The sequence below is a fragment of the Botrytis porri genome (genome assembly GCF_014898465.1).
Source record: "Botrytis porri strain MUCL 3234 chromosome Unknown BPOR_018, whole genome shotgun sequence".
Classification (NCBI taxonomy): Eukaryota; Fungi; Ascomycota; class Leotiomycetes; order Helotiales; family Sclerotiniaceae; genus Botrytis; species Botrytis porri.
In genome coordinates, this window is record NW_024066092.1 from 359,678 (window position 1) to 385,468 (window position 25,791).

The 25,791-nt window shown below is 39.1% G+C and overlaps 7 protein-coding genes across 7 annotated transcripts; 4 read left to right on the forward strand and 3 right to left on the reverse strand.

The window, feature by feature from the left end:
• Positions 1 to 1,930: 1,930 nt before the first annotated feature.
• Positions 1,931 to 6,931, reverse strand: EAF01_010867 (uncharacterized protein; the record flags this gene model as incomplete). Its single annotated transcript, XM_038919124.1, has 5 exons — positions 1,931 to 1,979; positions 2,212 to 2,282; positions 2,440 to 2,607; positions 2,691 to 6,108; positions 6,171 to 6,931. 5 exons carry the CDS (start codon positions 6,929 to 6,931, stop codon positions 1,931 to 1,933), a joined length of 4,467 nt encoding a protein of 1,488 aa, XP_038765407.1.
• A 1,548-nt stretch (positions 6,932 to 8,479) lies between these two features.
• On the reverse strand, positions 8,480 to 10,273 carry EAF01_010868 (uncharacterized protein; the record flags this gene model as incomplete). The annotated part of the gene is made up of 6 exons (XM_038919125.1): positions 8,480 to 8,679; positions 8,729 to 9,002; positions 9,052 to 9,108; positions 9,159 to 9,380; positions 9,435 to 9,640; positions 9,685 to 10,273. The coding sequence occupies 6 exons, from the start codon at positions 10,271 to 10,273 to the stop codon at positions 8,480 to 8,482; spliced, it is 1,548 nt and encodes a 515-aa protein (XP_038765408.1).
• A 768-nt stretch (positions 10,274 to 11,041) lies between these two features.
• EAF01_010869 (uncharacterized protein) lies at positions 11,042 to 11,859 on the forward strand (the record flags this gene model as incomplete). Its single annotated transcript, XM_038919126.1, has 2 exons — positions 11,042 to 11,414; positions 11,480 to 11,859. The coding sequence occupies 2 exons, from the start codon at positions 11,042 to 11,044 to the stop codon at positions 11,857 to 11,859; spliced, it is 753 nt and encodes a 250-aa protein (XP_038765409.1).
• A 137-nt stretch (positions 11,860 to 11,996) lies between these two features.
• EAF01_010870 (uncharacterized protein) lies at positions 11,997 to 13,064 on the reverse strand (the record flags this gene model as incomplete). The annotated part of the gene is made up of 1 exon (XM_038919127.1): positions 11,997 to 13,064. The coding sequence occupies one exon, from the start codon at positions 13,062 to 13,064 to the stop codon at positions 11,997 to 11,999; it is 1,068 nt and encodes a 355-aa protein (XP_038765410.1).
• An 840-nt stretch (positions 13,065 to 13,904) lies between these two features.
• On the forward strand, positions 13,905 to 15,426 carry EAF01_010871 (uncharacterized protein; the record flags this gene model as incomplete). Its single annotated transcript, XM_038919128.1, has 3 exons — positions 13,905 to 14,436; positions 14,496 to 14,579; positions 14,636 to 15,426. 3 exons carry the CDS (start codon positions 13,905 to 13,907, stop codon positions 15,424 to 15,426), a joined length of 1,407 nt encoding a protein of 468 aa, XP_038765411.1.
• Positions 15,427 to 21,203: 5,777 nt separating this feature from the next.
• On the forward strand, positions 21,204 to 22,463 carry EAF01_010872 (uncharacterized protein; the record flags this gene model as incomplete). The annotated part of the gene is made up of 1 exon (XM_038919129.1): positions 21,204 to 22,463. One exon carries the CDS (start codon positions 21,204 to 21,206, stop codon positions 22,461 to 22,463), a length of 1,260 nt encoding a protein of 419 aa, XP_038765412.1.
• A 1,249-nt stretch (positions 22,464 to 23,712) lies between these two features.
• On the forward strand, positions 23,713 to 25,311 carry EAF01_010873 (uncharacterized protein; the record flags this gene model as incomplete). The annotated part of the gene is made up of 1 exon (XM_038919130.1): positions 23,713 to 25,311. One exon carries the CDS (start codon positions 23,713 to 23,715, stop codon positions 25,309 to 25,311), a length of 1,599 nt encoding a protein of 532 aa, XP_038765413.1.
• Between the last annotated feature and the right edge of the window lie 480 nt (positions 25,312 to 25,791).

A 25,791-nucleotide genomic window follows, 5' to 3' on the forward strand; every position in this document is an offset into this window, starting at 1 on the left:
CACAACCAGCATCTACTCTTCCAAGAACCAAACCCACTGTACATGAAGGAAATACCCTTCCTCTCAAAAGGAAGAATTATCATGCCATCATCTAAAGCCAAACCCTCAAATAGATTAATAATTCCATCAGTGGGTGCACGGACTCACGGGACACTCAAGAAGAAAGCATAATTTCTCACCAAAAAAAGCGATTTTAATAATTTAATCAAAATTCAAATCATTATTGAATCTTTTCGAAATTGATAAATATAAATTTTAAGCATATAAGTTTTATTTTTTGAAAGAATCAAATAAAAAATTTAAAAGTTTAAGCTTTTATAATTGATCATATAATCTCTTATCAAAATACTTAATAAGAAAACGTACTATTGAATTTTTAAGCTCGAACCTTTGTTTTTTCAAATCAATCTTTTGAATATTATTTTTTGATATTTAAAAAATATAATATATTTATTTGAATAATATTCAATTAGGATTAAAATTTCTATTGAATTTTGAAGTTGATTGATTGAGGTGTGAAATTGTGCTTTACTGTCACGCTGTCCCGTGAGTCCGTGCACCCACTGGTGTTCCAACCTTGAAATTCACAGTTATCATTTCGCCAACGTGTCTTGAGAATTCTTACCAACGTCGACAACATGACATAACTGCGGAATTCAGAAACTTTTTCTTTGCAGCAATGGGATCCAATCGTTATCAGTCATAAATTTAACAAAGAATGATGAAAATCCAATTGAACGATTCTTAGTATACCATTCTTACCTATACGATTCCCACCCATACCATTCTTGCCCATACCATTAGTTGAAACGAACGAGCTGATAAATGAAAGCCGAGTAGCTTTTGCTCGTGAAGTAGGTTCAACAAAGTTACTATATTCTATATGATATACAGACTTAGCTAATACAAATTCCACAGACGACATCCTACTAGGGAATGGAAGGAATTCTTATGTTGCGAGGGGGGCGAAACGTCTAGCAGAAGGGGTTCAAGAAAGAGCCAGAGGACGAATCATCAGGGACTTCAGCATTTCGGAGCAATAGACTCGATCTAATGAGCTCCCGAAGTTCGAAAGCAGTACAACATTAATAGTGTGCTAAGTATTTCAAACCAATTGAATCCATTCAATTAAATTCAGTCAAGCTTCTGATCGACACACTGCAATCTGAACCATTGAGAACCTAGACGTGCACTTCACATCATTACCACCTCACCACTCAAAAACCAAACATCAAATATCAAACATCAAACAACTCAATAAAACCACGAATCTTCATCCTCATTACTCGAAAGTCCATGCATACATTCTTAACAAGCATATACTCTTCACCATGCATGTTCACTTCACTTCACCTCACGTACAAATTCCCATCTAATCCATCTCCCCTCCCAACCCACCATTCCATACCATACCATACCATCCATCTATCCACCCATACATCCATTCGTCCATCCCTATTAAAAAGCGCACCCAAGAAGAAGAAAGATGATACCAGATCCATCCATCCAGCCTTCAATTTTCTGCTTTTATCATTGCGAAAACACTGACAAGATGCAAGAATCGAAGCTAGCAAATAAATGCAAAAAAAGCAAGAAGTAAAGTTGGGTATAGAAAGGTTTTATATTTCGGGTATCGGGCAAAGTATGTCGATTTATTAGACTTTAAAATAAAGTCAATTCAAGACAAGAAACTACCATGAACTAATAACGTTTGTAGGCGATGAATTAAAAGTCGAATTAAACAGTCGAAACATGATGAAAATAATCGGCGACATAGAATGAATAGGAGGCACTGAGGAAATAGTTTGCTGATTAAGAAGTTGACATAACTTGAGCTGAGACATGATGCGCAAGAACTGCGGAAAAGGTTGAAATTCTGAAAACGTTGGAAGATTCTGAGAATGAAAGGAGGATGAAATTACGTCAAGACCTATTCATTACGAGCTGGCCCAGAGACGTCTGAAATTGATTCTAATGACCTAGTGTGAGCAAAACAATCTATAATCAGCCGAGATTTCACACTTCGCAAATTCAATACCAATATAATAGCAATCAAAAAGCAAGCAGCAAATCTCGTGGGAGAGCGGAAGGAAGAAAGGGGATGATACAATATGAATGGCCCGAAAATGGGATCCAGTTTAATTGGGTGCGGAGAATAAGGGATTGTGTTGAATGGGAAGATTGCCAAAAAAAAATCAAGAAAATAACTACCTCATATTATCCTTTTTCAAATCATCATTCATCTTTTCCAATTGTTCGACAGTAACTCTAGCTTTTGCTAACTATTGATTTGAGTAATACGTTAGTGAATGTTTCCTAGGAAAGACTGAGAGTCTGTGTACGAGCAAGAAGGGAATTGGGGTGAGATATGTGCAAATAGAACCAAGGAAAAGAGAATAGAACAGGGCAACGGAAGCACTAGAAAAAAGGTTCGCCAACCGAAGCTAACGCGGCTGATGAATTATCATGCTCACTTTCAGGTGTAACCACTGCATCTGTGCTTTCACCCGTTCCTTCGGAATCCTTACCATCGGTATCGGCGAATCCCCTAGAAAAAAGTCCTCCGAATGTTGGTGTTTTTGGTGGGGATGTAGTTGAGAGCTTGGTCTTTAGTTTTTCACCATATTGAATTAGCTCAAGTACCTAGTACTACTATAACTACATAACCACAAGGAAAATCGAATTCATACCTTTGCTTCTGCAAGTTCAGCATCCTTGACTTTAAGTTGAGCTTCTGCTTCTTTCAAACGAGCATCAAGAGTTTCACAATCCTTGCTAGTCTCTTCTAGGAGCTCCGTCATAGATTCATGCATTGTCTTGTAGTCATCCTTGCTAGTCTTAACTTTTTGTTCAAGAGCAGCTTTCTCTTTCTCGAGTTCTGCTTTTGCTGTCTCTAACTGTGATTTGCTAGCTGTAAGCTTTTGAGTAGCCATTGCTGCTTCTTGTCGGGCTGATGCAAGAGCTTTCTCATGTTGGTTCTTGAGAGCTTGTAATTCTTGACGTAAAGCATCAAGTTCGGAAGTATCTAACTTGACATTTCTTGCAGCCTCCAAATCAGCCTCAGCGTTTGCCTTGGCGATCTTTTCAGCAGCCAAAGCTTGCTTGAGGGCTTCCAACTCATCTTGCGCTGTGTATAAAGATTGTTTTGACTTGGCGATTTCATCTTGCAATTCGGCCTCGATAGCCTTTTGTTTCTCAAAATCTGATGAGGCAGTGGCATGACTAGTTTCATGCTGTTCTTTCAAAGCGGCAATTGCTTCATTATGAGTTGATTGGGCATTAGCATGTTCGGCTTTCAAAGCGGCAATATCCTCAGCATAACTTTGAAGCAATCTCTGCAACTCCATTTCATGAGCTTTGAGAGCACTCTTCTGGCTGTCAAGATCTGAGGAAGCATTAGCCAAGTTGGTTTCATGCTCAGATTTCAAGGCAGCAATTTGCTCATCATGCGTCGATTGGACATTAGCATGTTGAGCTTTCAAAGCAGCAATGTCCTCTGCATGACTCTGGAGTAATCTCTCCAACTCCTGTTCATGAGCTTGTTGAGCGCCTTTTTGGCTTTCGATATTGGACGAAGCAGCAGCCAATTTGGCTTCATGCTCAGCTCTCAAAGCGGCGACTTCTTCATCATGAGCCGACTGAGCCCTTGCATGTTGAGCCTTCAATGCGGCGATATCTGCGGCATGCTTCTCAATCAACTTCTCCAATTCCTCATCGTGGGCCTTTTGTGCAACATTTTGACTCTCAACGTCTGACGAAGAGGCAGCGAGATTAACTTCGTGTTCTGCCTTCAAGGCGGAAATAGCTTCATCGTGGGTTGATTGAATAGAAGCATGCTGAGACTTCAAGGCTGCGATATCTTCAGCGTGGTTAGAAGTCAATTTCTCCAACTCCTGTTGGTGTGCGGCTTGAGCAGCAGAAGTTGCTTGAGTGTGTACGTCATCTAATGCCTTTGCATGAGTTCTCTCAAACTCAGACTTCAAATCTGCGATGGCAACTGCATGGCTATGTTCGAGCTGTTGCAATTCTGAGGAGTGAGAAGAATGACTAGCAGAAATAGCTCTGTCATGTGCCTCATCCAATGCCTTGGCATGGTTTGTCTTCAGCTCGTCTAATGCACGTTGATGAGCCTTTTCATTATTATCGAGCTCAACAATAGCTGCAGCGTGATTTTGTTTTGCCTTCTCGAGTTCTTGTTGATGAGCCTCCAAAATCTCAGTATGTGCCTTGGTGAGTTCCTCATGCTTGGTCTTCAATGCATTAAACTCGTCTCTGATGCCAGAGTCTCCTGATAATGCATCAATCTCCTTTTGATAATCATTCGAAATGGTTTCCAGTTCTTTCAAGTGCTTCTCATTAAGCGTCGAAGTTTCCAATGCGTGCTTCTCCAAAAGTTCGGAAATCTCCTTGGTTTTCTCATCTAATGACTGAACTGTTGTTGCAAGCTCTTCCTTGATTTTGATGTGTAATTCATCCTTGCTCTTTTCATCAGAACTATATTGTTCCAAGGTGTTTTGAAGCGCAACTACTTCCTGCTTGGACTTTTCTAATTCTTCTCTAGCTGCAGTGAGCGCGGATTCAGACTCATTTCCGGTAGATTGCAAGCCATTGAGTTTTGCAGTCAATTCGACAACTTGCTCTTGTGCAGAGGCAAGGTCCTTTCTGGCAGCCTCGGCCTCAGCCTTAGCTTCCGAAATTTCCTTTTCTGATAATGCCAATGCTACGGAGCTCTTTTCGAGACTTTCCTTGAGACTTGTGACCTCACTTTCCAGACTTAAAACCTTCTCGGCATGAGCAGATTCCAAAGATCTTTGAGACTCGAGAACTTCATCAAGTTGTTTTTGAACAGCAGCTAAGCTCTCTTCGTGTTTCGTAGTCAATTCGGCAATCTGAGATTCGTAAGTGGAGGAAGCATTAGTGTTGCCCTTCGCGAGCTCCTCCGAATGAGCGGACTTCAATGCATCAAGAGCAATATTGTGCTCTTCGGTCAAAGTCTTCTTTAATTCTTCCAAGGCGCTTGCATGCTCGCCAGCTTGGGATTCAAGCTGTCTTTGGATGGCGGATAGATTCTCTTCATGCTTAGTGGTCAACTCAGAAATTTGTGATTCATAAGTTGAGGAAGCATCAGTATTTCCTCTTGAAAGTTCTTCCAAATGGGCAGACTTCAATGCCTCCATAGCAGCAGTGTGCTCCTCCGCCAAGGTTTTCTTCAACTCTTCCAGAGAGTCTGCATGCTTACTAGCCTTGGACTCGAAGTCTAATTCTAAAGCCTTGACTTTCTCATCATGCTCGGCCTGTAAAGCTTTCAATGATTCAGTTGCAACTGCACATTCTGCAATAGCCTGCTCGAGCTGAACTTTCAAATCTGTAATTTCAGCGTCTTTCTCGGCAGCTGCAGCGATAGCACCGGCATTTGCTTCTCTAGCGGCAGCTAATTCGGCATTGACTGCATTTAAAGCATTTGCGTGCTCGTTAACATGTGTTTCTTTGGCAGCCGCTAACTCAGCGTTTAATGCCTCCAAGGCAGCACTGTGTTCAGCCTTTAACTTTTCTAAAGCTTCCACATGCTCAGTGGCACCTCTAGAAGACGCAGCTTCCTTTGCCTCTTCAAGAGCCGCTAAAGAAGCTTCCTGAGCTGCTGCCTTGGCATTCTCGGCTTCTACTAATTGGGCCTGCAAGCTTTCTAAGACGGCCTTGTGATCGGCATTGAGCTTCTCAACAAGTTCGTTGTGAGTTGCGCGAATGGTTTCCTCAGCATCCGAAATGCGTTTCGACTCTTCTTCAGCTGCTTTGCCAAGATCAAGAAGTCTTTCTTGTGATGTGGTGATTTCCTTCTTCAATTCTTCGACCTTGGTTTCACTCTCTACCAATTTTGTCTTCAACTCATCGACTTCTTTTGTGGATGCGGCCGCAGTCGCAGTCGCCGTCGCAGATGGTGTTCCACTAACAGAGCGAGTGGATGACAATACTGATGGCTTTGGTGCTGAGTGGGTAGATGTACCACTTTGAAGAGCATTGAGACGCTTTCTAGCTTCCGAAACTGCACCACCGCTGCTAAGAGCGCTGATTGAAGGCTTGGAAGAGTGTGTTGGGCGAGTGGTAGTAGTACTATTGACTTGTTAGTACTGGATACGACCATATTCTCAAAATAAAACTATAATAGGACTTACGTAGAAGCACTCGCTGGCTTTGGGGCGGTTGTACTAGCAGTCTTCACAGTCTTTGGACTGGTTTGACCAGCTGCTGTCGCCGACGCAACAGGTTTTCTTGCGGTTGGTGCTGCTGTGGTTGTGGTAGTAGTAGCGTGCATAGAGACAGGTCTGGCCCGGGCTTCAGCCGCTGTACCAGGCGTCTTCGAAGTATTGGTATGGCTTGGTGCAAGAGAAACTCGTCGTGCAGAAGTAGTGGCAGGTTTTTTCTCGTCTGCATGAGTCCCAGCAGCAGATGGAGCTCTATGGCTGGCACTGGAAGATGTAGCTCCTGTCGCACCACCTGTAGGCTTTCGCACAATGGATCCAGGTGCTGGGCGCGTTGGGGGTTTGCTCAAGCCTCCTGTAGTTTTGGTTGCGGATGAAGATGTGGGTTTGATCCCAGAAGAGGCCGCGGGTCTTGTTGCGCTTCCTGAGATTGGACGTCTTGGTGCCGCAGATGAGCCAGCTCTTTTGGGAAGTACATTTTCCTTCTTCACACCACTTATAGCTCCCGCTGCGGTCTTGCCTGCATCGTTGCTCTTGACAGATTCCTTCTCTGTCTCAGTATCTACTTCCGATCCTGCTCCGGTAGTTTCCTCTGGTACAGCATCTGCGGTGCTCTCGACGGGAGCTTCAACCGGGGTGATAGGAGTGACAGGAGTATCATCTAATGTATCCAGAGGTGATTCTTCTGACTTGAAAGTCTCTTGGGGAATAACTGGGCTCTCAACGTCCGCCATATTAACAATAATCGGGGAAGAAGGAGATTGTATAACGAAGGACTAATATTTGCGACTATAGTTGTAAAAACCAAAATCAGTCAGCGATATTCATTTATGATTCATCAATAACCATTTCCCCAACTCAATTTTCCTAGCCTCACATGTGCATATGTTCTCCACCAAACAGCGCGCCATGTAACATATCATTGATCAATGTAAAGACCCAAATCTCACTTGGTAGCGCAAAAGGTTGAATCTGCCAAACAGATAGATACACCAAGAACCTCAATGTGACTCGAGACTTACGACGTGTTCAATCGCAGCGCAATACGGAGCACAGCTATCCTGCAATGGTGTTCTCCAATTGCGCCAACTCCAATGCTCCAATGGATGAATGCGCGATTTGGGCTTCTATTCGGGATGGGATTGGCTATCAAAAATAACTGACCTGGATCTTTATCTTTCCCTATCTCTGTCACTCTCTCCCAATTCCTCTTGGGTATCTCAAACAATTAATAGATTGATTATGAAGTTTGAGTAAAGGAAAGTAAGTATCAGAAAGATGATGTGCAATGCTAAAATAAGAACTGATCAATGCAAGTTGGTGAGGATTCGGGGACCAGAGAGAGAAATTGAAGGCATTGAGCTTGTTGACTTCTAGAAGAGAGCAGTTAATAAATTTTAGAGGGGACTTGCCCCTGCGGCCGATTTACATGGACCCACCATATTTAATCACGTATCTAACGAAATTAACCCGTATTGGACAGACAGCGTTATGAAAAGAAAAGAGTGACTTATACTTATTATTATTGACTTATGGGAATTCACTGAGTAGATATGAGAATTTATTTGATCGTCATTGTAAAGGAAAAGGAAATCAAAGACATATAAGTACATTTCTGACATGTGTTAGGTTTGATAACCGTATCGCTTGTTGCTAAAGAACCAGATCAACGCCAACCGTTTGAGATCAAGTCGTGAAACATTATTGCCATCGAGTCATCTGCATTGTCGCTTTTACATATGTCACCGCAAAAAGAAAAACATTCAAATGGAAAAAATACTCAGTAGATAGGGGGTGTCTTGGAAAGCCTCATATCAAAGCTTTTTTGTCTTCACCGACATCAGGTTGGATATCATTGGCAGAGTGCTTTGAGCCCCTGAGAGATTGAGCAAAATAATAATTTGTATTTACAGATAAGTTCCCCTTTTCCCATATGTTTTTGTTCGGTACCAGAAAACTGCTTCGGACGTCGAAGTCACACTAGCTTTTCGCACCTAAAAATATATATGCCAGTATGTATCCCGTTCATTGGTTCCATTGTAGCTCCACGTCTTGCAAGCTCCATCAAATGCGAAGCCCCTTCAAAAATACTGTTTGATAAATAGCGATATTTGTTACCCATTCCTTCCATATGTTAGCTTGCCCCATACTATTCGTAAAGTCGTAAATTGAAAAGTCATAATGGCCCTTCGATGAGAATTAATGATTTTGTCGTTAGAGATGACCGAAAAGGTTCCTTTGAGTCGGTGAAGATGTCGAAGAGTCACACATATCATCCGATTCTATTTTATCTCGCTTGATAGGATTCCATTGCTTGAATTAATATCATTGTGCAATGTACCAGAAGTCTTGAAGATGATTTGTGTGTCCTCTTGTAGTACTTTGTCTCGTGCCAGTTGTGTTAACGCTCTTGGCCTTTGAATTCGTGGAATCCAGTGTTCGATTTGGCGCAATTGTATTGTGGTTTCTGCTATTGCCCAACCTATTTCAATTAGCATCGTTTTATATAAATTTGGAACGTAAAAACAAACCTCCAACAAAAAGACCCAGATTGCGTAACAAAGATGGCGGAAGACCATGACTACCAAAGAAGAGAGTGACCGGGGGTAAGAGTATTCGAAGAGCATTATTAACAAATGGTTCACCCATACTCATGATACCGTTCCATGAATTCGCGGCCTCAGCCGCTTTCCCAAGACTTTCTCGAATACCAGTTGCTGTAAAGCTGGCTTGTTCAAGACTGTCCGAGTGATCCTGGATCAAAGTGGTCATATTAACGACGACATTACTCAGTGTATCGAACCTCTGTAAACGTCAGTTCTATCTTGTGTATCATGGGCCAAAACAATCTTACCTGGTCCAAAGTGTCTTGTCTTTCACTCATGGATGTGATCACCGGGATCAAGAGATCCTACACACGATTAGTTATGTCACCTAAATGTTCTGTGTAACTTAACTTACAATCGCGTAAGTCAGTCTCTCGAAGGATGATTCGGCATTTTCTGCCAATGCGTTGATGTTTTCCAATTTTGATTTTGCAGTGCCAGATGTTGCCACAAGAGCCTGTTCTTGTGCAGCGGCCATCTCGGCATTGCTTTGAAGAACAGTATCGACGACATTCTTCATCACTCGTTGAATATCGTCAGTACTGCCAAGTATTGATCGAAGCGCACTAGCAACATCCTACAAACATGGGTTAATTTTGCAGTACGCCATACAGATGAGTAGTGAACTTACCAATGCTTCTGATGAAATGATCCCGAATGCTCCTTCAACCTTAGTCTTGAGTGCCTCAGCCTGCGTCATGACTCCTTCAAAGTAAGAATCTGCTGTTCTGGCATGATCTGCCATGTTTTGCTTGAGATCATGAAGGTCGTTCTCGAGGTCTGCCGTAAATTGACTCATGATCTCCACAAGCTTTTTTTGTAAAAGAATGGATTGATCTGAAAGGATTAGACAGGTTCTTGCGGACTGGCTGGCGACATACCTTTGTCAATATCAGATCGAGCAGCTTGACAGATCAAAAGGCAATTGTCCCGATAACTAGTCCAACTCAACCAGTGAGAAGGATCTTTACCAAGTCCCTTCAAGCAGGCTCCAACCTCATTCTGTGATACTTGTAATTTTCCTTCTGCTTCTTGCGAAGCGCGTAATAAAGATGGAAGTCGGAAAGGCTCGCAAGCATCGGGAACGACCATACTACTACGTTCCATATCACAGATAGCGAGGCTTGCAGCAAGGCTCTCCACATAGTGCCTTTGAACACGTCCACTGTATAAATCGTATTCTTTTTGAGTAATGTCTTCCAAACCTTCACAATTGCTCATTAAAAGCTGTGCAGCTACTCGATGGCAAATCGGTTCTTCCTCTAATCTCTTCAACTCAAGCATCGCACTGGAGTACAATTCATTGTTGCGAGATCGAGTATTTATCAACTCCGACTTAGTGTTCTGGTGTTGATTTCTTCCAATTTGTCGTTGGCCAGGAGTGGAATCGTCGATCACTTTGGACTTCCATCCGAAAGCAGATACTGATACTAACCATATTCCAAGGAGAAGGAGTTTGAGAAGTAGCATCTTGAAACTTTGATCGTGATCTGAGAGACTTTGGGTCTTCAAAGTTATAGGCCAGCAGTAAATTTGAGTCGAGTCTCAGAAGCAAGGTAACGAAGATCAGAAAACGATAGATTGGAGAATTCTCTGAAAGTTTGCACGTCGTCAATCAGGGAAACTGGAGATAATTCAATAAGGAATAGAAAATGGAGATATAATTGTAGAAGCCTTCAGAGAGAGACAGGTCACTGGCGTTGAAAAGGGTTGTTATTGCCAAAGATTTGAAGATAGAAGGTTTGAAGAGAAAGGGTGAAGACAGAAGAGATCGAGAAAACTGAATTAGAAGACGCTATCTTCTTCCTCAGGGCAGAAAGAGGACATGAACAGATCTGGAGAGAGTGAATAATATGAAATTGAAGAGAGGGTGAATTGAGGAGGGGATTTTTCTTCCTTCCTAAAGTGACGTGAAATTGTGATGCATTTGGAGACGTTCGATTACCTCGATACTTTTCATCTTAGGATCTCGAAGTGAATTTCTTGTGCTCGAATTATCTAAAAGTATTACAACTTTTGGAAAAAACTCATCCATTCTATTCAGTTGAATTTGAAAATTTTGCCCATCTTTCATCACCCCAATTCTTTACGCGTTTTCATCTGGTGTTCGAGACTCGAGAACATCACTCAAGTCCACGAGATCACGTGCCACATTAGATACACGCTAACCACATTTAATCCGACCTCAAATTCTATTGACGGCGACCCTAGCAACAAAACAGCAGCAATCCACCCACCATGTTGTCGACCGCTCGATCTAAAGGCATAAGCCAGGTCCTCACATCCACTCCCTCCGTATCAATTCCTTCATTCCTCCTCCCCGCATTCCCAATCGTCTCACGATCCTTTTCCGCATCAATATGTCGAAACTCTCATATTGGAAGCGCAGTATTATCTATTCCTCCAGAAGTAACCTTTAAAGTTATACCGCCGCCTCCGCCGGCGAGAGGCTCTGCGGTCGCTGGAAGACCGGTGGTCAAAATTGAGGGGCCATTGGGAAAAATGTCCATGTCAATCGAGCCATTTATTAAAATCGAACATGATGAGAATACACGGAAAGCAACGGTCAGAGTGGAGGATAGAGAAGTAAAAAACCAAAGAGCGATGTGGGGTAAGCATTTTCCCTCTGTGTGCAATCCATGTTCTGTATAGTATTTTGCTAACAAGTCACCGTAGGAACCACCCGCGCCTACCTCCAAAATCATATACTCGGCGTTTCTGAAGGTCACAGTGCTATTCTCCGCCTTGTCGGTGTTGGATATCGTGCCACAGTCGAACCCGCCTCCAATGTGACAACCAAAACTCCCGAATTCGAAGGCCAACAATTTGTCGTCTTGAAAGTAGGATATTCTCATCCCATTGAATTACCCGTTCCAAGATTCGTGAAAGCGAGTACACCGCAACCTACACGTATATTGTTAGAAGGACCAGAGAAGGAAGTTGTATTGCTCTTTGCGGCGCAAATTAGAAAGTGGAGAGTTCCAGAACCATACAAAGGAAAGGGAATCTTTGTTAATGGGGAAGAGATTAAGTTGAAGAATAAGAAAATTAAGTAGGGGTTGAATATTAAGGTCATTAGTAAGGAGATAATGTTACTTCTAGATCACGTAGTTGTATCTGTGATAATGATGTAGAAGCGTGTAGAAAGTATCATCGCCAAAATTAGATGATGAATAAAAATTATATGTACAATTTATTTCTTGGCTCCCAAAACTTCCTTCACTACTTCTAAAACATGACCGTGAATGGCCGCTGGAGCTGCAACAACACCCTTATTTTCAGCCAAAGTCCTTCCTTTACTGAAATCCAATCTACGTCCAACGGAGTCGGTAACTTGTCCACCTGCCTCTCTCACGATAAGGTCTCCAGCAGCATGGTCCCAGATCTTTTCTTGGTAAGTTGCGCTGACTGGAAGTCTGAGGTAGATATCGCCAGCACCTCTAGCGATTGAACCATATTTCGCTTGGGAATCCATACGGACACTGGCTTTGGTGACACCCAATTTTGTAGCAATAGCATGTTGATCGCCATGAGAAGAGTGACCGGCTTCAACACTCTCACAAAAGGTAGCTTGGGATAAGTCCGTCACTGGCTTCATCTGAATAGATCGGCCGGTGGTTAATGCTCCAGTACCCAATGGTCGACTGGTAGCACCTTGTCCCAATACGGCTGAGAATAAAACACCCTTTCCTTCATCATCTGATGCATCCTTACCAGCATCAGCTGATAATGGAGCGGCATCATCGACTGGAAGGTTGGGACATCCAAGAACACCGACCTTGACATCTCCATCAACCATCAAAGCTAAGCAAACGGCATATTGACCACCTCTCAAAAATCCCTTTGTTCCATCAATAGGATCCAAAGCCCAAATTCTGCCTTTAGCTCCACCAGCACTGTTTCCAGCATCGATCGCATCCAGCATAGCATCCACACTCTCCACTGGACCACCTAAAGCCTTCTCGGCCGCAGGGTCTGAAAGTTTAGAAGCTTCGACCAATTCCCAAATCTGATCTCTCAATTTAGAATTTTCTCTCAAATCGCTGGCTTCCTCTTCTCCCACAACCTCATCATCGGGGAAGTTCTTCTTGATCGCTTGGATAATTAAAGCTTGGGCTCCAAAATCTCCAATTGTAACAGGTGATTTGTCGTCCTTGGATAAAGTTCCTTTTGATTTTTCGTGGAAGACCTTCTTGGTCAAGATAGCTGCTCTTTGCACGGCCAATTGAGCCACTTCCAATTCTTTGCTGTAGTTAGACATTTTGGAAGTTGGAGCTGTAGAAAGTGGTTTGATATGGGTAGGAGAGAAGTGATGAGATATAAGAGTAACCCGGGGCCAAAATTTCCTTGTGACGAAAGCCAGGATGACAATCAGAAAAGCTGTATATAGAAATCTTTTTGGTGAGAAGTAATTGGACGAGGGATTATTGTTATTATTCTTGATTGAAATCTTTGACATGAATGTACCTATTGATTGTACTCGAGTACGAGTAGATACCTATGTACGAGTAAAAGGAAATCTGGAGCGAATCGAGGGGTATTTCAATCTCTTTGTCGTCCCAATTTTCTTGGTGGGGGGGATTTTCGCAATAATTACTAGGTAGGTAGGTACGGCAGTAGTAGCAGTAGTAGCAGTAGTAGCAGTACGTACCAGGTCCTACGCAAGTCAAGCTCGAGGTGCAAGCAATCAAGCAGGAAGTCTGAAGCTACTGCGGGCGGCACGGGCCTTGGGTGTTCCCTATCTTATATACATACATACATACATACATACATACAGATTCATCCCTAGGTACTAGGTAGGTACTCGTAGTTACCTAGGTAAAGCATAAATAAACTTGATTCATTATTGCAGGGGCGTTTGCGACAAAGCTCATCTAGTCATCTAGTCATCTAGTCATCTAGTCATCTAGTCATCTACCTACGTAGTCATCTAGTCTTTTATTACTTTTTCGTAGTGTACAGCAACCAAAAATAACCGCCCTAAATAAATAAAAGAGAACCTTCCCTTCTATCATCATCCATCACATTCCTCTTCAACACATCAATCTGAAATTACGGCACCAAGAGAGTGTCACTCAGTGTCACTATCTCAGCCGCGAGTATGAATACAACCAAAAGAAAATTCAACGCCCTCCTGAATGGCTTGGGAAGCAAAAAGTCGGATTCCTCCCTATCAGCTCTCGAAGTAAACAAAACTCCCGAAAAACCTCAGAATGACACCGATTCCAATATGAAGAAGCCACGAATTTCATACTCTTCTTCTACAAACGCGACACGATTATCTTCATTAACTCGCGCATCATCGGCGGCCCCATCCGAATTTGATAGCGCCCGTCAGAGATTAGCACCCGTTCATAAACTCTCTGCCACTCCCATCTCGCCGGCAGAACCTCCAAAATGGACCCCATATGATCGCGGGGAATTTCTCAAAAGATTAAAGTCTTTCTCGAACCTAACGGATTGGACGCCCAAACCAGCAAAGGTTAATGAAGTCGAATGGGCGAAGAGAGGATGGGTCTGTCAGAAGAAGGAGAGAGTTCGATGTTGTTTCTGCAATGTAGAGATATTGGTTAAATTAAACAAGAAAGAAGAAGATGGGAAAGAGAAGGAAGTATATATCGCGGAAAACATTGGTAGGGGATTTCTTTCACATCGCAGGTTTTCGGTGATGTTGCGCTAACTAATTCAGTAGAAAATGCGTTGGTCGATAAATATGTTGAACTTATTGTCGCGTCTCATGATGAGAGTTGTCCATGGAGACAGAGAGGATGCGATGGTATGTTAAAAAAAAAAAAGGCTCTTTTCACGCGCTCAGTACTGATTCTGGCCTAGATGTTATATTCAAGCTACCCCTCAACAAATCTGCAGTTACTATCCAAACCCTTCGCGAACGTTACGATGAACTCCAACAGAGAATCGATCACCTCCCATACCTCTCTAATATGTCACCTCCTGAAGATCTTGATATCGATCGCGCTACAAGCTATCTTCCCCAAGAATTTCTCCAATCGTCTTCTGCATCAGGGCAGATAAACTCTCCGAACAATATCAATAAAGTGGCCTTAATGATGTCTCTCTGTGGTTGGCAAGGTCACAAGCATGATCGTCTTGGTCAACAACTTGAATCTGTCTCATGTCAAACATGTTACCGAATTCTTGGTCTCTGGATGTTCAAAAGTAGATCTATTTCTGCTACAGGTGTAGAAACCGAGCCAGCTATTGTTCCTGGTCTCGATCCTATCGCCCAACATCGCGAATATTGTCCTTGGCGCAATCCGGTATCACAGAATGGACTTGCCGCTACGCAAAATCAGAAATTAAGAGCGCTTGCGGGATGGGAAGTTGTGTTACGAGTATTGAAGAGTGAGCATGGGTTGAGAGTTGGGAGAGAAAAGAATGAAAAGGGTTCAAGGAAAAGTTATATTGCACCTGGAACGACCGAAAGTATCGATGAAAATGGCAATGATTTAGCACCTGATTTTGCAGATGAAGAGGATGCGAAGAGTATTAGGGATGCAAAGGATAAGGATTTAATGACGAGATTGAGAAGGGTCAAGACATTTATTGCGTTGAAGAAGCGACCCAGTGGAGATGTCAAAACGAAGAGGTTTAGTGCTACTTGATCGCAGGCATAGGAGGTATTTTGCTAAAAGCAAGAAGGGGAGAAGTGAATTAACGATGTACGATCACAAGCAGGAGAGCTTATGGGTATTATTTCTATTGCGTTGGCGTTGTAGTGGAGTTTATTTCCTTCATGCTTGCATCTAGCTCAGGTCAACGGGTGTAAGGGGGTACTGGTATGGCTGTACACGCTCATTTATTGGAAGATTGGCAATCGTCCTCTGTCGGACAGTGCAGCGGTATGGTGTACTTTCATTATTGGAATTTGGGCGGAAGGATTGTAATATATCGGAACGTTTGCTTTGACATTGAGATAGGGTATCGGGGATATGTGCAGTATAATATAATGTTTGCAAGATTGGGCATAGGGTTTCCTCGTTGCTTGCCGTGGTGTCCTAGTGTTTGTGCTGTGTAATTAATGTGTATACTGTGTCTGCTATATATTCTTCACTCTGATTTCGTAATGTGTCTCGCCTCCCTCGTTAAGATTCATTCTTACCCCTATCCTACCCCCCACGCGGAAGAAATCAATGTCGCATACCTACTCCGCGTAAATCACGCCCAACGAAGCCTCTTTCTCTTCACAACTGAAGAATGAAGTTGTTTGATATCAGAATCTATGTCACATTGTTCAATATAGAATGGATCATTACATTCCTTCCTAGATGAACGAATCATGATATCGAGAGATATTCCTCAGTCCATTTTATTTCTGTAGGGACCGGTTAGTTCATAGTCCCACTCACTGGTGGGTTTCTTTTGATAGCCTCATGTATGTATATTATGTATATGCACCTCGAAAACCACTGAGTTTTGATTGTACGTAAGTTTTCGGTTATGTCTTATTTGGAAATATACCCATTGAACAATGCCCAACATACCGACTCCCTTAACACCGAAAATTTTCTGATTTCTAGTACTGAGAAGCGATTTGCTGTCAATCGATCACGGATACTAGACTAAGTCGGGTACCCCATTTTCAGACCATCCCTCTTTTAAACCACCTTAAAAATTTATATTATATGATATTAAAACATTAATTATTTAATAATTGTTTAGTATTATAATAAATACTTGAGAATATATTTTCATTAGTATTATTAATATCTTTTATAATGTAACTTATAGTGAACCGGGTCATATGAAGAACTGGGTCATATTTAGCCCATTATTGACTTCAAACCCTAACAAATTTTGCTATATATACTGAATCACCTCTTATATTTTCTCAAATTGAAAAGAAGATATAGAATACTATTATTATATTTCAATTAAAGGAATTTAAATTAATTAGAAAGACTATAGAATATTTTAAAGTTTCTAAGTCAATTCTTATAGCTAAAATTACTAAAAGGAAATTATATATTCAATTCTACAAAATAACTCAAATTCTTTCAAATATAAAAGAAAATACTCTTGTACAATAAATTTCATAATTTATTATTACTAGATTTTTTATTATACTTATATTGATGAAGAAAATAGCTAACAAAATTCATCTTCAATACATTCAGATTACATCATTTTAAATTCCTATTTTAATAGAAATTCCATTTATAGATTATAAATGGATTTATAAATTTCAAAACGATATTCAAAACTTAAAATATATTATTCATATCAATTAGAATTTAATCAAATTAAAAAGATAACATTGAAGAATATTCAGATTTAATTTGATATATTTTGTATACGTTTTATTAAACGAAAATATGAATTAAATGATATATATAATATAAATGAAATTGGATTTGAAATTGAAAGTACTTAAAGTATATATATTATAATCAATTCTATTCAAAAATCGAATTAAAAAGTTATAATTAGTAAATAAGAATGAATAATTATATTTGAATATATCAATACAATGTTACAACGGATTAGTAACAGGCTGTAGAATCACTGACTTATAGGCTATAATGGTATTATAGGCCTCAGTGATTCAGCTGCAGTATACCGGGGGACACTAGGCACCCAAGGAAAGCCTCAGGCATGTATATAGTATTAGTTATAGAATACACTGAATCATAGGACATGGTTCCTAGGACAGTAGGGTCCTAAGAAGAATAAGCAATACAGGACACAGTAAGCAAGAGAGGTCTTGCTAGGATTAGTAAGCTCCCAAGGGATTAGCCCTAGGACAGGAAATAAGACAGGACGACAAGACTCACGGGACTAGTATCACGTGATGGACCATCCCATCAGTCCCACCGATTATTATCAATGGGATCAGTGGGATCCCACTACGCCCACTACTCTCAGTGAGTGGGATCGATGGGATCGCAGAGTGCAAAGGTCTATATAAGGGAAAGGGTTTCCTTACATGTAGAGCTTCGTGCTCAAGAACAATCATTAGTTTCATTACTATAGTTACGAGAATTGCAACCAGTTACAACCTTATTGAATTCCTACTTGAAGTCTAGTCTAAACCACCTCGAGAGATCTCTAGACACTTCCACGTGACCCTAGAGGCAGCTCCCGTAACAGATTAATATTCTCAAGCTAATATAAAGCAAATCTAAAAAGCTAAATGAATAGAATTCTTTCAAAATATTAGAAAAAAAGTATTAAATTCTTTTAATATTAAAGTTGACTAAAGAGAAACTAATTTAATACTTTTTGCCTTATGAAAAGTACTCAATTTATTATCATTTAATTCCTTCTAATAACTTTTCATTCTATAAATAAGAATCTTCAATTAAAATCTAAATTTATCTATATTTAGGAGCTCTCCTTTAAATAGAACAGAACTAAGGCAAGTAAATTAAACCTTTAATAAAACTTTAGTAAATAATAATTCTTTTATATTACTAATTTGTTAATATATTAAAAGAATAATTAGATTTGTAGAATTTTAAAATATTGAGATAGCCCTATTTTGAAAACAATTTACTAATATTCAAAAGATAATTAAGATTTAAAAGAAAAGAATTAAAAATAAAAGAATCAAATTATAAAATTAATTTATCTTTAATAATAAGGAAGTATTAAAAATGATATATAAAGCGAAAAAAAAACTTAAGGAGAAAAAGCTATAAGGATGATTATGTAAATATTCAATTAAAGAATTAAAAGAAAAGATTAAAAAAGAAAAGTTAGAGAATAGTTTAAGTAATTTAGAATTAGAATTAAATGAATATGTAATTTGTAAAACAAAATCATATAAAAAGAATTGAATTTTGTGACCCAGTTTCCTATATAACCTGGTTCACTATAAGCTATGTTATTAATTTTATAGTTTTTCATTTTAATTTATATCTCCCTAATCTTTTTAATCTTAAAAAACTTCGAATTTAAATTAGTTTTCATTTTATATTTCTTTTTAAAAATAATTTACCTCAATTAATACTCTAATTACTTTATTTAATATTCAGATTATAGAATTTCATAATTCTTAATATCAAATCTCTTAGTAATTTTCCTAAAAAGCTGGTAGTGAATATAAAGATTAGTCTTTTTATTCTAAAGGAATATATATATATATAATCTTAAATTACTAAATTTTTGAAATATTTTAAAAATTAAAATTATAGACTCTTTATTTTATTAATATATAGGATCATGTTACGGGAGCTGCCTCTAGGGTCACGTGGAAGTGTCTAGAGTTCTCTCGAGGTGGTTTAGACTAAACTTCAAGTAGGAATTCAATAAGGTTGGTAACTGGTTGCAATTCTCGTAACTATAGTAATGAAACTAATGATTGTTCTTGAGCACGAAGCTCTACATTGTAATGAAATCTGTTCTCTTATATAGACCTTCCTGCTCTGCAGAACCTACAGTTCTGTCTTGTCTGGATCCTCTGGATCCTATGGATCTAGATGTTTATTCTTCGATCCCCTAGATCCTCTAGGTCCATCACGTGACTTCCTGACCATGTGACGCGGTATATTGGATGCCGTCGTAACAGATCATTATTAAAAAGTAAATTCTAATTTATAACTTTTTATTACTATTTTTAAACAACAATTTGAATATAATAGACTTAATATAAATTAGAGGCTATAAACCTAAAGCTTTTTATTCAATTAGTATATTATACTTTATTAAATTATTTAGTTGTACTTTCTAATAGTATATAAGGAAATTGATTTTTTCAATTATTTTAGAATTCGATAAAGAGGCTAATTTATTAAGGTAGTGTTTATATACTCTTTTAAAAGATAAGAAAGCGAATAAATTAAAAGGTTATAGGATATATAATATATATAATAGAAAGAATAAAAGGTATATATTATACTTAAAACATTTATATATAAATTTAATAGTTTTATAACTTTTATATTTATTTAATATAAGGAGTCTCAACTTATTTAATAAAAGAAGGGCTATTTGAAATATAAAAACCTTTTTAAGCTATTTTAAAATAATATTATTTATAATTTATTCATTATTTATAGTAATGAAATGTTATCTTTTATAAGGTTTCAAATCAACTAGAAACTATTATTATTGTATTGATTTCCTTTTTAATATAATAAAAGAATCAAAAACTTTTCCTATAATTAAAATATATTTTATAAATAATATTCAAGCTTTAAAACCAAACTTCTTTTTCTAAATAAAATAATATTCTAAACTTCCCAGAATTAGTCCATTTAATCCCTAACCTTTTTATATACCTATTTCATCTATATTATAATGATATTAAAACTTAATATAACAAATTAAAAGTAAATCCAATTTTAGAAATTATTAATTAATAATATTGATAATTACATCTTTAATATATATTAAATCGATCTTAACTTATCTTTTAATTTTAATCTTTAAATTCCTTTAAAAAAAGTTCTATATCTATTATTTTCTAAATATAAAATCACTTCCTTTAATATTGAAAAGATATTCCTTAATTTTATAAATTTATGATTAATATATAAAACTAATACTTAAAGACTCTTAAACTAATATCTAATTTGTTAATCATTTCTTTTATATTAAGGCTATCTTTTATATATATTATATATCTTTATTATAAAATAGATAATCATTTATACAGTTTTGAAAAATAATCTTTAAAATCCTATAATCTAAAGCAATTTATTAAATTAAATATTTATTCATTATTACATATAAAACCAAATTAATATCAACTTCAATATATATCTTAAATATAATATAAATAATAATATATTAAACTTTTAAATCAATTGATTTAAGAGTTGTAAAGTTATTAAAGATTTAAAATGGGAGGTTGTTTTCTACAGTGAGCTTTTTTGAGATGGCCTAAAAGAGGAGTAGCCCGAAAGTGGGATACCCGACTTATATAACTATGAAGATTTCGGTATTAAGCCCTGTTTTTACTATTACGGGGATTAGCAAACTCCGTCGCGGACTTGTTTTGTAGCGTAGGATTGTTGTGCTCCGTATATATCAATGTCATCCATAGTAGTTATGGGAGTTCTCTACTTGTCTTCTTCTACTTCATATATCATATTCAACTTTACGAATACCTTTCATCTTGTCTTTCCAATTGATTTAACGGATTCTGGAATAGGTCCATGACATCACTATTTGCGTAGGTGTAACACGGATTGTATTTCATATCTCGATATAACGTCGTCGACCTATTCAAGTACTTGGAGGAACGATTATATATTAAAGTTTAAACTATAAACTTTGAATAACACACAACCACCACGTACCTGGTATATCATTTTGTAATACAATCATCAGGCCACACTCAATTCGAGATTCCTCAGGCCCAGTTCCAGTCCCAGTCCCAGTCCCAGTCCCGCACTACCCACTTATCAACAACCCCTTCTCCACCTCTCCTCCGAAAATGTCCACCCAACCCGCCACCTCAACCCGAAAACCCCACATCCTCATTTCCGGCGCCAGCATCGCCGGTCCCGTTCTCGCCTACTGGCTCAACCGCGCCTCCATCACCACCACCATTATCGAACGATCTCCCGCTCTCCGTTCCGCCGGTCAAGGAGTCGATATTCGGGGTCCCGCTCGTACAGTCATATCACGCATGGGACTCGAATCTACCATCCGCTCAAAGGTAACCCATGAGCTGGGTCTTCAATTTGTGGATAAGAATGGTACTCCCCGAGCTACTTTTCCCGTGGCGGAAAATGGAAATTCCTTCACGAGTGATATTGAAATTATCCGCGGAGATTTGGCAGAGATTTTTTATAATAGTACAAAGGAAACGTGTGAGTATATTTGGGATGATCACGTTACGAAACTGGAAGAGATAGATGAGGGAGTTCTCGTTACGTTTGCGAAAGGGAAACAGAGGATCTTTGACCTGGTGGTGGGCGCAGATGGAATGCGTTCGAAAACTAGACGACTGGTTATTCCGCTTCCAAACGACGGGTTGAAATCGTTGTATCAATATACCTCATATTTCACCATCCCCAAACAACCCCATGATGATGCATGGGGTAAGTGGTATAATGCTTCTCGTGGACGCTTGATATTGATGCGTCCGGATAATATACATGAGAGTACGACTACACGCGTCTATCTCAGTATTACCGATCCTTCCAAAACGTGCAAGTTGGTCAAGTATCTTGAAATGTCACCCGAAGAACAAAAACGTGCGTGGAGAGAAGAAATGTCTGATATGGGATGGGAGATTGAGAGAATTGTAGAAGGAATGGATCAAGCACCAGATTACTATATGCAAGAAATCGCGCAGGTAAATCCTCCTCAATTCTACAAAGGGAAAGTGGCACTAGTAGGAGATGCGGGTTATTGTCCCTCCCCTATCTCGGGAATGGGCACTAGTGCGGCGATTCTAGGTGCGTATTATCTTGCGGGAGAACTGGGAGCTTGTCAGGGGAATTGGGAAGAGGGATTGAAAAATTATGAAGAGAGGATGAGACCGTTTGTGGAAGGCGTACAGAAACTTGCGCCAGGGGCTCCGGGGATTATGAATCCGCAGACGAACTGGGGAATTGCGATTTTGTATAGGATTTTGGGTTTGGCGTCTTGGACGGGGGTGGCGGGCTGGGTGTTGGGTTTACTTCCGAATGGTGATGAGAGCTTGGTGCAGTATGAGTGGAGCGATGGGGGTAGTGAATGCGCTTAGGTGGAGGTTGTCGATGGGTGGGGAATGATATGGAGATGTGTTGTAACTTGTGTTTAGCGAAAATGGGAAATCTCTACTTTTTATGTTATCGTTTCTAACACTTACTAATTTCCAATCTCTTATTGTGTTATATGCTTGAAATCGTCACGAACACCTATCCCCTCTTTTCATTCTACTCAACCATCTTTTGATTAATCTAAACAATATAAAAGAATGAATACCCTCCTGAGCTTGAAGTTTATCACAAACATATCCAAATCGACCCCCTACAAAAAAGAAATTGATATTTTGACCCCCGAGTCGCGTATCAGATTCACGTTGAGTCATTCTCCTCGTATAAACCTCAAGATCTAGGTCTAGTCTAGAAGATATGTTCCTCTTATTAATAATTTAGTTAGGGGGAGGAGATAGTTTTTATGAATTATTCATAGGGAAGTAGGGTATCGATTTTGTGTTTAGATATCTAGATAGGAGAGAACCGATTTCTCTCTCTAGGTTTTGTGTTATTGGTGGTGATCATGGGGGAGGTTGAGATGGGTTGTGGTGGATTTTATTGGGATGTTGGATGTAAAGATGGATGGATATATGATAGAGTGGGAATGATAGAGTGGGATGTTTGGGGAATAGTTGAATTGTGTGAGGCTAGGGGAGAGGGAGAGGGAGAGGGAGAGGGAGAGGGAGAGGGAGAGGGAGAGGGAGAGGGAGAGGGAGAGGGAGAGGGAGAGGGAGAGGGAGAGGTGATGCGTATAGATATTCTTGATGGGGAGTCAGTATATTTATATATACCCCTTAGCTCCATTCCAAATACACTTTTCCTATCGATTCCAATGCGTGTTAATGGAATCAGTCTTTCGTTGAGTATGTACTTTACTAGGATTGATAATTGGGGCGATGGAATGAAGGGGATGGAAGATAGTGGAAAGTTTGATGAGTATATCTTCGATGACACATCACGATTAATTAATATTTTCTGGAGTTGTTTCGATATTGAATTCATATCCATCAATCAGATATATTATCCATCTGCATTGAAACAAAATTTATTTTTATGAAATCGTAGCCTTGAGTTTGATTTCAGAATGATCTTGATAGTGATCTATAAGTCAACTACCCCACTTTCCGACCACCCCCTCTTTTCGACCACCTCAAAAACCACACCGCTTTGAGTAATTATAAAATTTATACTTTGAATAACTCAACAATGCTTTAATCAATTGATTTGAAATTTTGATATTATTATAATTGTGATATGAAGAATAGATATACCGAAGAAGATATCGCAGAGGCTCTTAGAGCGATTACAAATGGAGCAAGCATACGAAGAGCTAGCTTGGATTATGGTGTTCCACGTACCACACTTCACGATCGAATATATGGTGGAGTTTCGCATCAAAAAGGCGCCCAAATACTTCAAAAGTTATCTCCAATTCAGGAGAATCGACTAGCAGAATGGATATTAGTACAGGAAGCTCTTGGTACTAGCCCTACACATCGTCAAATCAGAGAGATGGCAGAGCACCTCCTTATTGTACGAGGGGAGGATCCCTCACTTGTAAAGAAATGGATACATAGCTTTTTTCGAAGGCATCCTAATATTGGAACTAAGAAGCAACATCAAATCGATTCTGCACGAGTTTCAGGTGCTACATCTGATATTATTAAGAAGTGGTTCCGGAACCTCGCAATCCCTGAAATCAAGGCTATTAAGCCGGCCAACAGATGGAATATGGATGAAGCAGGTATAATGGAGGGTCAGGGTCTTAATGGACTAGTAGTAGGAAGCACTGATCGAAGATTTATTCAAAAAAAGCAACCTGGATCTCGAATTTGGACCTCTTTTATAGAATGCATTTCAGCCAATGGAAAAAGCATTACTCCCCTTGTAATATATAAGGGAAAATCAGTTCAACAACAATGGTTTCCAACAGATTTGACTCTATTCAAGGGTTGGAACTTTACCGCTACAGAAAATGGATGGACTACAGATGCTACAGCTTTAGAATGGCTGAAAAAGATCTATATCCCTCAAACTACCCCTATTCAGCCGGAAAATTCAAGACTCCTCATTTTGGACGGACACGGAAGCCATGAAACTACAGCATTTATGTTAGAATGCTTTAATAACAACATATATCTCTTACTTCTCCCACCACATACGTCACACGTACTACAACCACTCGATTTATCTGTGTTCTCACCCCTAAAAAGTGCATATCGAATCGAACTTAATAAATTAAGTCTATTATCCGATTCCTCACCAATTGGAAAGCGCAATTTCCTTTCTTGCTATCAGAAGGCTAGAATAGAAGGTTTAACTATTCAAAATATCAAGTCTGGGTGGCAAGCTAGTGGTCTTTGGCCCAAAAATATGGCTAAACCTCTTATGAGTCGACTTTTGCTTGAAAATAGCAATAGAGAGGTTTTATCACTTAATCCTGAATCTGATGATGATCCTATTCTTCAATGGAATATATATTCATCGTTTATTCAATGGAAAACCCCTCAAAAAGGAGCCGATATCAGAAAATATAGAGATATAATGATTCAAGAGAAGGAGATCGATTTGCCAACACGAAGATTACTATTTCGCAAGATTATAAAAGGATTCGATGCTAAGGATTATGAACTCTTAGAGGCAGAGAATAAGATTAGAAAGCTAGAATATCAATTAGATGAAGCATTACCTAGAAAAAGGCGAAAGGTTGTGGTATCTCCAAATTCGAAGTTCGCAGGGATTAGAGCTATAAGGCGTACACAAATTGAAGCTGGAGATCGTGAAGATGAGGTAGATGATAGCTCTAGTGCTATAGAAAGTGATTCTACAGGCGATTTCATTGAAGTTCAATAGTTATTGAGTTATTAAAGTTTTAAGTGTAGATAATATGAATTTTTTAGGTGGTCGGAAACAGGGGGTGGTCGGAAAGTGGGGTAGTTGACTTAAATCTAATCATCTAGTCTGTATTGAATCGAACAAAAACTCTCTTTCGTCATTTCTGGCTCGCTTCGAGAACAAAGAGTCCTAGAAAAAGTATCTAATAGTCCGGCCTGCAGGTTAACAATTAGAAACTTTGAAACGTTCATTTCTTTTTGGACATTTAGATATCTTAGAGATTGAAATAGTTTTCAAACGAATTTGAGATAATGAACTCTCGAAATCATAGATGAATTTTCACTATCTTAAGATTACGAACTTTACATAGTCTCGAGAGACTATTAGAAAAACTGACTCTAACAAAGGAGATGTATGAATTATCATGAGATTAGTAGAGACTATTCGTTAAGAGCGCGTGTTGTACGGATTGTTTATTAGAGTACTTGTGGCTGAGAT